The 12,772-nt window shown below is 36.5% G+C and overlaps 5 protein-coding genes across 5 annotated transcripts; 2 read left to right on the plus strand and 3 right to left on the minus strand.

Annotated features, from left to right (window-relative positions):
- Nucleotides 1-256: 256 nt before the first annotated feature.
- Nucleotides 257-2,668, minus strand: SOCG_00942 (phosphatidylinositol 3-kinase Pik3; the record flags this gene model as incomplete). Its single annotated transcript, XM_013163362.1, has 1 exon — nt 257-2,668. One exon carries the CDS (start codon nt 2,666-2,668, stop codon nt 257-259), a length of 2,412 nt encoding a protein of 803 aa, XP_013018816.1.
- Nucleotides 2,669-3,674: 1,006 nt separating this feature from the next.
- Nucleotides 3,675-5,066, plus strand: SOCG_00943 (uncharacterized protein; the record flags this gene model as incomplete). Its single annotated transcript, XM_013163363.1, has 4 exons — nt 3,675-3,753; nt 3,806-4,176; nt 4,252-4,368; nt 4,407-5,066. 4 exons carry the CDS (start codon nt 3,675-3,677, stop codon nt 5,064-5,066), a joined length of 1,227 nt encoding a protein of 408 aa, XP_013018817.1.
- SOCG_00944 (Tel2/Rad-5/Clk-2 family protein Tel2) lies at nt 5,063-7,687 on the minus strand (the record flags this gene model as incomplete). Its single annotated transcript, XM_013163364.1, has 1 exon — nt 5,063-7,687. One exon carries the CDS (start codon nt 7,685-7,687, stop codon nt 5,063-5,065), a length of 2,625 nt encoding a protein of 874 aa, XP_013018818.1.
- Nucleotides 7,688-8,620: 933 nt separating this feature from the next.
- SOCG_00945 (mRNP complex) lies at nt 8,621-10,225 on the plus strand (the record flags this gene model as incomplete). Its single annotated transcript, XM_013163365.1, has 3 exons — nt 8,621-8,716; nt 8,896-9,069; nt 9,131-10,225. The coding sequence occupies 3 exons, from the start codon at nt 8,621-8,623 to the stop codon at nt 10,223-10,225; spliced, it is 1,365 nt and encodes a 454-aa protein (XP_013018819.1).
- A 197-nt stretch (nt 10,226-10,422) lies between these two features.
- Nucleotides 10,423-12,690, minus strand: SOCG_00946 (tRNA (cytosine-5-)-methyltransferase; the record flags this gene model as incomplete). Its single annotated transcript, XM_013163366.1, has 5 exons — nt 10,423-10,471; nt 10,524-12,338; nt 12,389-12,511; nt 12,564-12,604; nt 12,658-12,690. 5 exons carry the CDS (start codon nt 12,688-12,690, stop codon nt 10,423-10,425), a joined length of 2,061 nt encoding a protein of 686 aa, XP_013018820.1.
- Nucleotides 12,691-12,772: the final 82 nt, after the last annotated feature.

The raw sequence follows: 12,772 nt of genomic DNA on the forward strand, positions 1-12,772 counted from the left end.
ATGTTGTACTGCACTGTAATCATAGTGTTTCATTGACTTAGAATAGTTAGTTATATATCTTTTGTTACAACAGTTCTGAATATGTTAAGAATAAAATATAAAATAAGTAAGAAAAAAAAAGTACATTTCTTGCTAAAAATAAGAAGGAATAACACTGAAATATACTATTTAATTAGTACTGGTCATAAACATAGCATTAAAAGAAAAAACATAAGCAGGAATCGTGTTTATATAGAAATGCTTGGCATGCTCTTGTTTAAGAGCGCATGTATTGAGCAAGGTTATGCATACGGTCAATAATTTGTGGAAATAAAGCACTGACGGAATCTGTGATTAACTGTTCAAAATACATGATTGCGTCTGACTCGGACATTTGTAAACAAAAACGTTCCTTCACTTTATAAACTACTTTGTCCTTATCGAACTTGATATCTGGTATATTGGCATCTACCATCAGCGAGAAAAGATTCAGTATGAGGTTGGAAGATTTTCGAAGCGCAGTAAATGTAGTGTAACAATACGACTTGAATTGTTGATAAAAAGGAGAATTGTAGCCTCCCATACCTTCGACCATTTCTTTTGAGAGCTTCATAGCTGGCGAAAAAAGTTTCGGGTCTCTTCCCAAAATATATCCAAAGTCTGCGTGGAAGAAATGACCATCTTCGGTAATTAACAAGTTATCCAAATGACGATCACCAACTCCCAACAAATAAGTAATTACACAATATCCTGCACAACTTCGTATATAGTTATCCATTGCCTTTGGATGAATACCGTACGTATTAGTGTTATTATCATTATCTGGATTGTGTTCCCGTAAATAGGCTAAGACACTACCTCTGTATTCAGCAAGTATACTAGCCAAAGTTTTTGATGGCACAAACTGCACAGCTCCATGAGTTGGTCCCGTAGCCAAAATCCTATATGGCTTCAGATGGAGGTCTAACTTTTCTTTTTTTAACAATTGATCCATTAATGTCAATATCTGAATTACCAGCTGATCCTGTCGCAAATCGTCTCCATTCTTAAATATAATCGGGTATGAAGTGTCATTTTCGCATCTAAAAATTAAGCGGAGAGGTTGCATGGTTGATTTAAAGACGGTGCAAGCTTCAGGAATAATCCCAATAATATTAACAGTGGGATCCAAAGGTAGTGGAAGTGGCGTGAAATTGATAAAGTGATGTTTGGGATCAACTAGAACAGATTTCAAGTATTCGATCTTTTTTATTCTTGTTCCTCGGTATGCTTGGACTGATTTACTCAACCGAAGTAACTTTTCAATAAATTTGGCCTGTGTTGCAAGAGTCTCACGTATTGCCCTTCCTTCACTTGATTTGGAAAGTTCTTGTTGAAGAAGAAACATCACCGAAGAAAACAGCTTGTTAGAGGGCTCGTCTTGAATTTCGACTACGAGATACCAGTACAAGTCGTTCCCGATACTAGGCGAAGAAACAGCACGACTGACTAAAAAACTAGCTAAAGGACTTGGCTTGGGATTCTCCTTAGCACCGGCTGAAATATCGTATCGCAAAGCTTGCACAAGTTGAAGCAGATAAAGGGAAAGCTCCTCATTAGAAGCTGTCTCCAACCTGGAAACAGCGTATGCACGCACAGTTGGATTTTTGAATGAGGGACTCAGTAATTCCAAAGCATCGTCAATGTCAATTTGAGTCCAACTATCCAGAAGACTAAGAGCTTGATTAACTTCTGTATTATCAGACCACATAACGCTCTTTAGAAACTTTGTCATAGCCTTTTTGTTCCTAGTTAAGTAGTATCGGAATTTCCATATAAGATCCTTTTCTTCCAACGATAGGTCATCACTGGGAGGATAAGACATGATATTCTCCAATTCTTTACGGATTTTGGAATTTGGTTTTAAGTCCCTATCCAATGGACCATTACGCTGTGAACGAACGAGTCTGCGATGTTTCAGTTCAGCGGGACTGTCAAAATTCGATTCCAAATCAAATGAAGAGGAAAAGACAGATGTATACATGTTTTCATAGTTAAGGTTTTGATACAAAACAGGAAATGAAAACTGTAAGAACTCTACGTATAGGTATGGGGTGCGAACAAGAGGAATATAAGAAGACCGATAAGCCTTTAATGTTGTCAAGGAAAGCTCGTCTAACCATGCAGTTGAGGGTATATCACCTAGCTGAAGTTTAAATAATAATTGATCCAAACGTTCAATTTCATGAACCTTTCCGCTTTCTGTAGAAGTTAGCGCATTATCTTTCGTACTCTTGTCGTTCAGAGTATATATTGGTATTTTTTGAAGCCCCTGCCTTAAGAGCTTATTTTCATCGAATAAAGCGTATCGGGTGGTCCCTACAAACTCATATTTAATTTCATCATGCAAAGAAGGTTTCCACATAGATATTAAAAAGTATGAATTCGCAGGAAGCTCTGCTACACTAATTTCAAAATTAACCCAATCATTTCTAGCAAACCTTGGCAGCTCGGTTGGAAGCACACTTTTATTTGGAGTTTTGGAAACAAAAAACCGTTGAACTAAGGAAAGTGGTTCACTATTTGAAAACAGCTGAAAGGTACACATATGCGTGTCTAAGGCATCCTTCCATTCGAAAAAGCATAGCTTAATTAGAAATTTAGCATTCACTTTGCTCGAAGGACAATAGGAGAAAACTAGTTTATCCATTCCATACGTATTGCATATATCCCAATGTGCGTTTTCTATTACATATAAAAAAGAACAAACCAAGTACTGGGAACTTGTTTATTAAAGGTTGACGTGGGAAGTGGATCCAGAAGGAATGAATTGAGCTTGCCAGATGAGTTTGGTAATGGTATTTTAGATCCACTAGTATTTGAACGTTCTTAAGATTTACAGAAACTACACGTAATAAAATAGGTATTATCAAACAGAAAGGATTTCAATAAAATAGCATCAGCATCGCTTGCTTCGTTCTAAGATATGAATGCCAGTACCCCAAATAAAACAACAGAGAAGTTGTCTAAAATAGAAAAGATTATGTTCCTTTTTCTGTCATAATTCCTTGTTTAGTTGTTCCTTATAATTTACCAAAAAATCAAGCCCTTGGATACCTCTGATTACAGGGAAGCAGGATATTTACAATGAACTCGACGATAAAAGAAACGGAAGTCTACTTTGTTTTTATGATTTAAATAACTATTAAAAGAGAATGCTGCTTCTAACAGCGTAACGCTCAGGTTAACTTCTAAGGATTAAAAGAAGAAAGGTTGGATTCTTGCTTGCCCATATTGAAGCAGTCAGTAATCCAAATTAAATATTTAATATCATTAAAAAATAAAATTTTTTAATGAAATTAGAAAAACCGTGGACGCCGGTCATCAAACCTGTCAAGCCAAAAGAAAGACATGAAGAAAGGTTATGCGAAAAAGTCACTAAATGAAAAAAAATAAATAAATAAAGGAATGAATATGTCTAGTGAATATTAGTAGGTTGTCATAAATTGTTGCTCGTTCGGAAAACCGATCGTGAGCATTGATTCATGCTTCTAAAAAGAAACGCTCCGCTAAGACTATGCTTATGAACACTAAATGCCAAAACAAATATGATTACGAGAATTTATTCTGCATTTCTCTTGGCTTCTCTCGTGATTGTATTTTGTTCCCCGGACATCTGCTTCTCTCCCAGAATGCATTCTTTCTCAATCTGAAGAATGGATCCATTTTTAGAAAAAATATTCAATCATACATCGCAAAGTAGAACTAAAAAAGAATCCAGTATTCTACTCATAGGTAGGTTTGTTTCGTATCATTCTTCAATAAGAATCATTACTAAAGGAAACAGGAACGTGTTCTGGTTTTTCAGATCTTTTAGCCAAATGCAACGTTCATTCAGTATCAGGAGAGAAGCAATCGCCCCTGTTCACTTCGTCTCCTATTGTCGATTGCAATGAAATATCTTATGAGTGCTTTACTTTGTATTCAGATATAGGAGGTATATACAGTAAACAAATACACTACCTACTTACACAAGCAGAAAGAAGCCAAATCATTCACGTATGGCAGTCTTCCTGTATAACAGATCAACTATTACGGTTCTTTGTGCATCAGTCGTTACGTTTGCATGGACTGGATGCTTTATGGGTGATATACGTAAATTATGTGTTTTCTGAAAATCCAAAAGGTTTTGCAAAAGATCTCTTGGAAGTTTTGCGAGTTTGTCAAAACTCTACTAACGAATTTCACGAGGAATTTTTCGTAACACGGGACAAGCGTATGTGCAATTACTAGTCTTCAGACATTAATAAAACAGAGAAAACCATTATGAATGAATATCATAACTTTTTTTCCACAGTCGGTTCCGATGAATTTAGTCCTTTTTTCAATTTTACGATCATCTTACCCCAGGTACATACGAATCTTATAACTTGTTACTGATCTCCTAGATTGACGATGAAAATAAAACCTTTTCTATGAATGATGATATGAAAGACTTCATACAACAATTTATTCGAAGCCTATTGCTCCTGATTCCCATGTCCTCTTTAATGTACCTTTCGACAAATCCGTGTTCATGGGACAATTTCAAAAGCCTTCTAAATCTATATCTTCTAAATGATAATCCAATTTCATTACAAGAAAACCATCATACTATAACATCAAATACGATTGACAATGATAGACTTTTAATTCCACCTTGTTGGGACACAATGCAAAAAATACAAAACGTTAATCTTAAGTTTTGCACTATTGTGGTTGATTTGGCTACAAAAAATCTTCATCAAGTTTTTGAGACGAATGACTTAATAACCTGTTATGAAAGCATTTTCCATAATCAGGGAGACAGTCAACAGATACCGGATAATGAATTAGACTTTCCTTGCAAATCACACCAGCAATTTCTAAAGGAACTTCGGAACAAATTGGATGGCTTCGAAGGTCATGAAGGGGCTGTAAAGCAACTTCCTGGCAATCAAAATCATCCCAACCAAGACCGAATCTCATTAAGCAGTATATCTGAAAATTTAAATGTCGGAAAAAATCATGAGTCCAATAACGCGTTATCAACCTTTTTTTCAAACATCCTTAACGAGAACATAAGTTAAATTCCGGCTAAACCAAATCTTCCTAACGATAAATTAGACGAATCGTCAAGTATCTTTTCTAGTGCGAGACTTCTGTAATCTTTCATTCTTTTTTCAAATTCAAGTAACACCATTGCGGCAACTGACTTTACTTTCTCCCCACTGTCAGCGGAATTAAACAAATATTGTGTATACGCTTCGAAGCCCAATAGCGACTTTCCGTGCTGTGAAGCTAACAAAGAGCCAGGAGTTAATTCCAAAATAGCCAAAAAATTAAACAAAAGTGATTCGTTGACTTCAGGGCTTTCGGCTTTGAGACGACAAACTTCGGTTAAGACAGTAATATACTCATCTATCATTCGGTTTAATCCTTCAAGCTTTGAGTTACAGCTTTGTGAAAATAATATTCCCATAGTTTTCAAATAGTATACCAAAAACAAAGGATCAGTAAACGAGGAACGCTTGACTGCCATCATAAAGCCATTAGTCAGTAACAAAAATAAGGAGTTATCGACTATTTTAGACAGTTTATTAGCCTTAGGAGAGCGCCTGCGTGACTCAATTTCCGTTTGTCTGGAAATAATTCTAGTCTGTAATGGCTTAGGTCCCCTAATTTCACCTTCGTATTCTTCCATAATCGGCATCGTAAGTTTCTTTTCAAAATCAAAACTCAACCTATCAAGTGTAATAGAGAAAAATTGATTATGAAGTGCGTCAGGTAATTTTTTTGTGGGAAATTCGAATTTAGTTTCATCATTAGCTAAAGAAACCGCAGCCATAGCTATACTTGATAATATCAAAGTCTTTTGCCGTAAAGAAAAATCACCAATAAATAATATAGTACATATTTCCGGACCGCAAATCTCCGGACAGGCGGAAAGGAGATTGCACAACGAAGAAAGCTGTAATCGATCAAAGTTTGGTAAATCAAATCGATCTTGAAGCCCAACCAAAATTTCTAGTAACCACTTAGCATGATCTTTAACTTCTGTTCCAAACATCGACTTCCTTTGTATCAACTCAGGGGCAGCCTCAAGGGCTACCTTTTGTTTATCATAACTTTCAGTATCTAGTAATAACCGACACAAACTTTGTATGTACTTTGGTGTATCTACCTTCGTTTTTGAAAGGGTAGGATCGTCGACCGAATCTTCGCTCTCAGAATCATTAATATCATACGGTTGAAAATCATCATTATCTAACGTTTGATCGACATGATCGTTATTATCTTCCAGTGTTTCACTAATGGAGGATGACTCTTGAACAGTTTCATGATTTGTAACATGCTTCTTATCATTTCTCGCAGAGCCAGTAGGTTGAGATAGAAGATCCAGTGACTGAAATTGATCGACTAAACCTATTAAGCTTTTCAAGTAGGTTGCTTTTGATGTAGCCATTAAAGGGACGTCAAATTTGAGCGATTTATTTTCTGATACAAGAGAGTATTTAGCAATTATTTCAGCTAAAACCATGCCTTGCAAACGTATGCTTTCGTCTAAGCTTTCAAGTCTATTAGATATTCCGTTAGTGAACAAGAACGACTTTGAGCACTCATGAAGGAATTCTTTTTCGAGTTTTGAAAATAGCAAAATTAGATAAATTGTTAAATTCTCCTGAGACACTATTGTAAACCTTTTTAAGAATTGTGAAGCTGACCAAATAGAGAATAGCGCGTGAACAGTCTGCTTCATCTTCACACGATCTTCTTTGTGGTAAGAAGCAGAGCAACTTAGGGCTACAGAACGCTTTAAACAAAGACTTAGAGGTATCTCCCAGTTGAACTCCAACCATTGTAAAAAATCACTCGGCAGAAAATTAAGTCGAAGCAATGTGGCTAAAGCTCCTGGGATAAACTCTGATATTTGAGGATCTTGATAAGTGGATGAAGAATATTCTTTGTCCAATTCCAAAAACAAGTATGTTAAAAAGGTATTGCGATCTAGAGTGTTCAATGAACGAAATAATTTTTGAAACGAAGGTGAATATTTATGTAAACAAGGAACTAAAGAACATATCGCTGCTTCTTGTTGACCAGGACGTAACAAATAATGGTACAAGTCAGAAAAGTCGCTGATGATCGTGCTATTTTGACTTTCTAATAGGTTAGCTATCTTTTTAGTCAGGATCAAAGAATAGTTAGCCATAGATGAAACGCTGTATGTTTTCGAAATACTATATTTCGAGATAAAAGCTGCAGACGAGTTGACGATTCCAAAATTTCCAAGGAAGAATGTAAAGCTCGACCATGCTGAGCGCTTTTTTGGTTCAGGTAGCTCCGAGGTCATGAAAATGTTTCGATTTTTCTTTAAATTCAATTTTCTGAATGAAGCTTCCAAAACATCCAGATACAATGTACCAATAAAACCCGCGTTTGGTTGACTATCATATAGGAATTCATCTAGTCGAGCACAAAGCACCTTGAGTCCTGGAAAGGTTGCAAAGCAATTAACCAGATAATCATGAATAGAAGGATTTCCCTCTTTAGTTTCCCAAAAGGTAGGTATAATGTTGACTGCAATTGTGTGTAATAAAGCAGTATTTTCAGCTTCAGGAAAGCCTATATTGTATTCCAAAGAAGAAAGTATTTCTCTTAAGCGATCATTACTTATAATATTTGATAATTCTTTTTTAATCGAGTTCATGTGAAAAAGCAATGCTCTAGTAACAGGTGCCAGCTTTAAATAAAGAAATTTTTATTAGAAGAATTATTACTTCAACTTTTAACGCTTGTATTAGCTTTCAGGCTTACGCACACAGATACTGGTCCCTATGTGAAGGTAGTACTTTCTTGATGGATATGGTATTATAGCTGAATAACAATTCACCCAGGAGCCTCATGAATACCCCATCAATTCATAGATTTTATTACTGTTTAACTTATACTACTCACTTGAGTGTCATGAATGAAAATTTATGAAGATGCTCTTTCATGCCAAGCGTTTTGAAGTCGGTGGACTACCAGATCGTATGTTTCCGTCAAAAGCAGTTCCCAGATGTAACTAAAATGTAATAAAAAAGAAGAAAACCTCATACAAATTTCAAAGAATGTAGGATAGATTGGTTTATTTATGGATGACCACATAGGGCCGAGCAATAGACAAGGTCTAAATATCCTAACCATAAGCTAAGTATTGAACAGTCTAAGTATGATTTTTACTAACTAGTCAATAAAGAAGTCGTTAATTGATTAAAAACCTCATTGCGTGAAACCACAAATACCGGCTCTTCTTGTAGCTGAACTTTTCTCTGTACCAGTAATTCTTACCTCAAAAATTATGTTAGTTCCTTTAGTTAATCTTACAAATTCAGCATTCAATGCTTCAGTTAACAGCAGCAACGATGTACTTATGCCCACCTTGCATTGATAGCTAGTTTTCTTTTCACTCAAAAGACGTATATTTTATTGAGATAAGAATAATGAGTAATTATACGATTGACAAGATTAAAACTACTTTATAGAAATCCCACCGATTTATTCACATTCCCGCTTTTGTATGTGTGGTTGGTCACATTATTGAACTTGAACTATACCACCATCCATCAACGGTACGGAAACAACCTGAAGAATTGCAATAATGTCATCAAACAAACCTGTTCGTCCTGATGAAACATCTCATAAAAATGCATTAAATGAATTAGATGCTAAAATCAATGAGGTTAAGAAGCAGTTCGTAAGTATTTGCCTATATTCGCTGGAACCGTTATATTATCAAGTTTGCGATATATATAATATACTACGCGTCGTTTTGCAGTTAAGAAGGATTGCAGGATGTATTTGACTCTGAAAGTAGCGGTCGCGTTGGTTATTTGTTGTATTAGACAAACATAAGCTGACTTGTTGTATTTTTAGTCTGAACAAAAGGAAAAGCTCGGAGCAGTTCGCAGTGCTGGTTCCTTGCAAGAGAAGAACGCGGAACTTCGTTCTGAATTAGATCAAATCCGCAACGCTCAATCGTCCATTCGTACTTCCAAGCAAGCCCTTATTAACAAGGTGAAGGCTCAAGACGAGGCCCTAAAGAAGAAGGTTTGTTCATAGCTTTTCTTATATGCTCTTTATAGTAGTTCTACATGCTAACCTAAGTTAGATAAGTGATCTTAACGGGTTGAGAAAGACTGTTCCATACAAGTCGGAAGCTGACCTTGATCGTCACGTTCGTCAACTTCAAGCTGCCGTTGATTCTGGTACTTTGAAGATTGTTGACGAAAAGAAGTATCTTAGAGAAATCACTCAATGCAATCGCACTAGAAGAAGCTTCACTGAACTGAACACTCTTCAGGCTTCCGTTGATACCATGAAAAGTGAGCTCAACGAACTTCGCAACCAGCTTAATGATCCTGAGTCTAAAAAGTTGAGTGAAAAGTTTGTTGAGATTCGCTCTCAACTGGACGAAGTTCGTCAAAAGCAAGACAGTTACTATAAAGACCAACGTAAAATGTTTAGCGAACGTGACGCCCAAAAAGCTACTTTAGATGAGTTGTACAACCAACGCAGAGGAATTCAAAAAGAATTTGATACCCAATTACGTGCTTTCCGAACCTACGAGCGTGAACAACGAGCTAAGCGTCAGGAGCAAATTCGGTTAGAACGCGAAGCCCGTGAGAAGGAAAAGAAGCAAGTTGTCGCTCAACGTAAACTTGAAGAAGCTAGTATCCCTGCATTCACCGAGGAAATTCTTGCTTGTGAAAACTTGCTCAAGATGTTCAATGTTCCTGTTGAATCTTCTCAACCATCTGGTGAAAGTCCCAAGCAAACTTCTGGCAATAACATGCGTCCTCGTACCCTTGCCCCTCGTAACGTCGATCCTATTCCCGAGGGAACTGTTTTGAAGAAGGACAAATCTGACGATGATGCTCTCTTTTCCGGTCTCAAGAAATCCAAGCCCAAGAAATCCAACAAAAATAATAGTAACAACCATGCAGATTCTGATAGACTCAATCTTTCATTGGGAACCATTAAGGAATTTGACTTCGTTGGTGTCGAAGCTCCTTTGACCAAGACTCAAGTTGAGTCTGCCATTGAACAACTCAAGTCACGTATTGCTGAATTGAAAGGAAAGCAAGATTCTGCTACTAAGGAACGCATTGAGAAGGCTAAGAAGGAACTCGAAAAAATTGAAGCTAGCTTCACTCCCAAACCCGAATCAGAAGCTACCCCAGTCGTTGAACAAGAAGCTGCCTAATTTTCTATTTTATACGGAATTGTTTAAGGATATCTTCGCACTACATTCATTTTGATCTACCTATTAATTTAGAAAAGAACAAAACTTTTTGGCACAAAAACATAAGCTAATGTGAAAAAAGTATTCTCTTTCTTTTTTACATATCCATAGGAACTTTTTTATTTCTAAATCATATTTTAGGTAATCTTTTCAATAGATTAAGCTTGATCTTCAATTCTGGGTCCTTCAATCTGTAGTTTTAATGTCCTAGGAAGAAGGGTTAGTTACCACATCCTACAATAAAAAAATTAATACATACCTTTTTTCGGCGTTCGAAATCATGACATTACACATACGAACACTTCTCCAGAGAGGAATATACACGTCTTTTTTGATAACGCTATTTTCCTTTTTGAGATCAACGTAAAGAAGGGTATTTCCTAAGGGAAGTTTTTCGAAATGCTTTCTGAAAATACTGTCTTCCGGAAAGTTGTCTACAGTAACGGCTTCGTGTTCTAAGAAAATCATCAAATCTGAGAGATTGGTAGTTAAAACAGAATCTTTGCTAATACAGTGGCTCGCGAGTCTTGATCCATCACTTTGAACACGGAAAACACAGACGTTGGCATCTTTAGCAACTTCCTTAGATAAGCTTCCAAAATCTTGCTTAACAAAAATTTTCAGACCCCCATGTACGAATTTAACTCTGTTTCGATTACACTCAATTATATTTTTAAATAAACTGTTGGAAATGTACACAGCACGCGATATTGTTCCCTCAAGATTCCGAACAAAAAACAAATCTTTCTTCAAATTTTTTTCATCCATTTTAAATGATTCATAGATTTTGTTCAGCATTTCATCATTTTCTTTAATATAAACGAAAGGATCTAGTTCGTGGTATTTGTTCCCAGCTTTTAGAGCCCGATTTTCGGCAGACATTAATCTTTTTTCAAAATTGGATGATTTCTGCTTTTTTGGCATAGGTTGCTCAACATCGACATTTTTACCTACATCGTCCGAATTATCTTGCTCAGCGATGTCTTTATTCATTGAGACATCTGAGTTGTCACATTTTTCGAATACGGCAACGAAAAAGCCACCCGTATTTTGATGATGAGGATATACTCTCATGCATCTCTCAATTCCCATTTGTGTAAGTTCTTCCTCAGGTAGTGGCCAAAGAGACTTGGCCATTTTTCCGTTAAGTTCTTTAGGAAGGGATTCAAATGAAGGGTAGGCGTTCAACTCACTATCGCAAACGGTCCAACGCTTCACACCAGGGCCTCTTTTCAGCTCAGGTATTTCATTACTTACGTCTACCAATCTAACCGAGCCCTTGCTTGATTTTAAAACGGCTGCAACGACAGCTTCATTTTCAATTGGATTCATTGAACAAGTAGAGTAGACAAGACGACCAGAACTAGCCAGTAGATCAATACCGCGTTTCAAAATTTTTATTTGGGTAGAATGTAGACCAAGAGCTGTCTTCAATGTCCAATCATTCCAGAGGGAGATGTTTTTGCGAAATGTGCCATCACCGGAGCATGGAACATCAGCTAAGATGCGATCAAATTTTAGGTAGGATTTTTCTTTCCCATTTGGGCCATCTACTTCTACGTGGAAATGAGGGAGGAAAGATGCATCGTGATTGACGATTAATACATTTGGAGAATTCAATCTCTTAATCTGGTGGACAAGCATGTGAGCTCGTTTGTTATCAGCGTCATTTGCAACCACTATACCAGAAGGAAGCAGACTTTCAAATGTCTCTTGGCCATCTGCAGGAGTATGAAGCTCCTCTAGAAGCTGAGCAGTTTTAGATCCAGGAGCAGCGCACATATCAAGAACTTTATGATGGTTTTTCACGTGAAGGAAAAGAGGAGGAATCATACTTACAGCCTCTTGTCTGCTGATATCACCTGCTTCGGTTTCTAAAACTAAAAATTGTTGAAGTAGCTTTAACGGAGGACTCTTTCGAATAATAGTCTTTGGAATATCCAACATGAAAGCCATTTGATTAGGATACCATGGTAATATGACAGGAGGTGAAACCTTTGTACCCTCAACTTCCACGTTCTCAATTAAAGGATAGTAATGCTTTATGAAATGATCCCGAACCTGAGTCGCATGTCTATGATAAATGCATTAGAAACTTGTTATATGCGGTAGATATAAACATACTGATTACAAGAGGAAATACGAAACGTAGTCGGCAAAGGTTCAGCAAGTTTTGACATCAAACTCTCCAATTCATCGTCTGACATAAGCGCTTGGAGCTTGTAGTATTTTTCTAGACCTTCATTTCTACAAAATTATACAGTCAGTTCCAATTGCCAAGATTCGCAAACAATTTTACCTTCGTGGTACTTGATTCCAATCTATAAACTCGTCGTTTCTCTGACCCATATTAGCATTTCCATAATATTCTAATCAATTTAACTTATATTTACCTTTTTTTTACCAGAATATTGCCTACGACCCATTTTCCCAAAATTTTCCAAAATTATGCAGTCCTTATAAAAAAAGTACCTAAATAATATGTTGTAAAGGACACCAATAAAAAGA

The sequence above is a fragment of the Schizosaccharomyces octosporus genome (assembly GCF_000150505.1).
Source record: "Schizosaccharomyces octosporus yFS286 unplaced genomic scaffold supercont6.2, whole genome shotgun sequence".
Lineage (NCBI taxonomy): Eukaryota > Fungi > Ascomycota > Schizosaccharomycetes > Schizosaccharomycetales > Schizosaccharomycetaceae > Schizosaccharomyces > Schizosaccharomyces octosporus.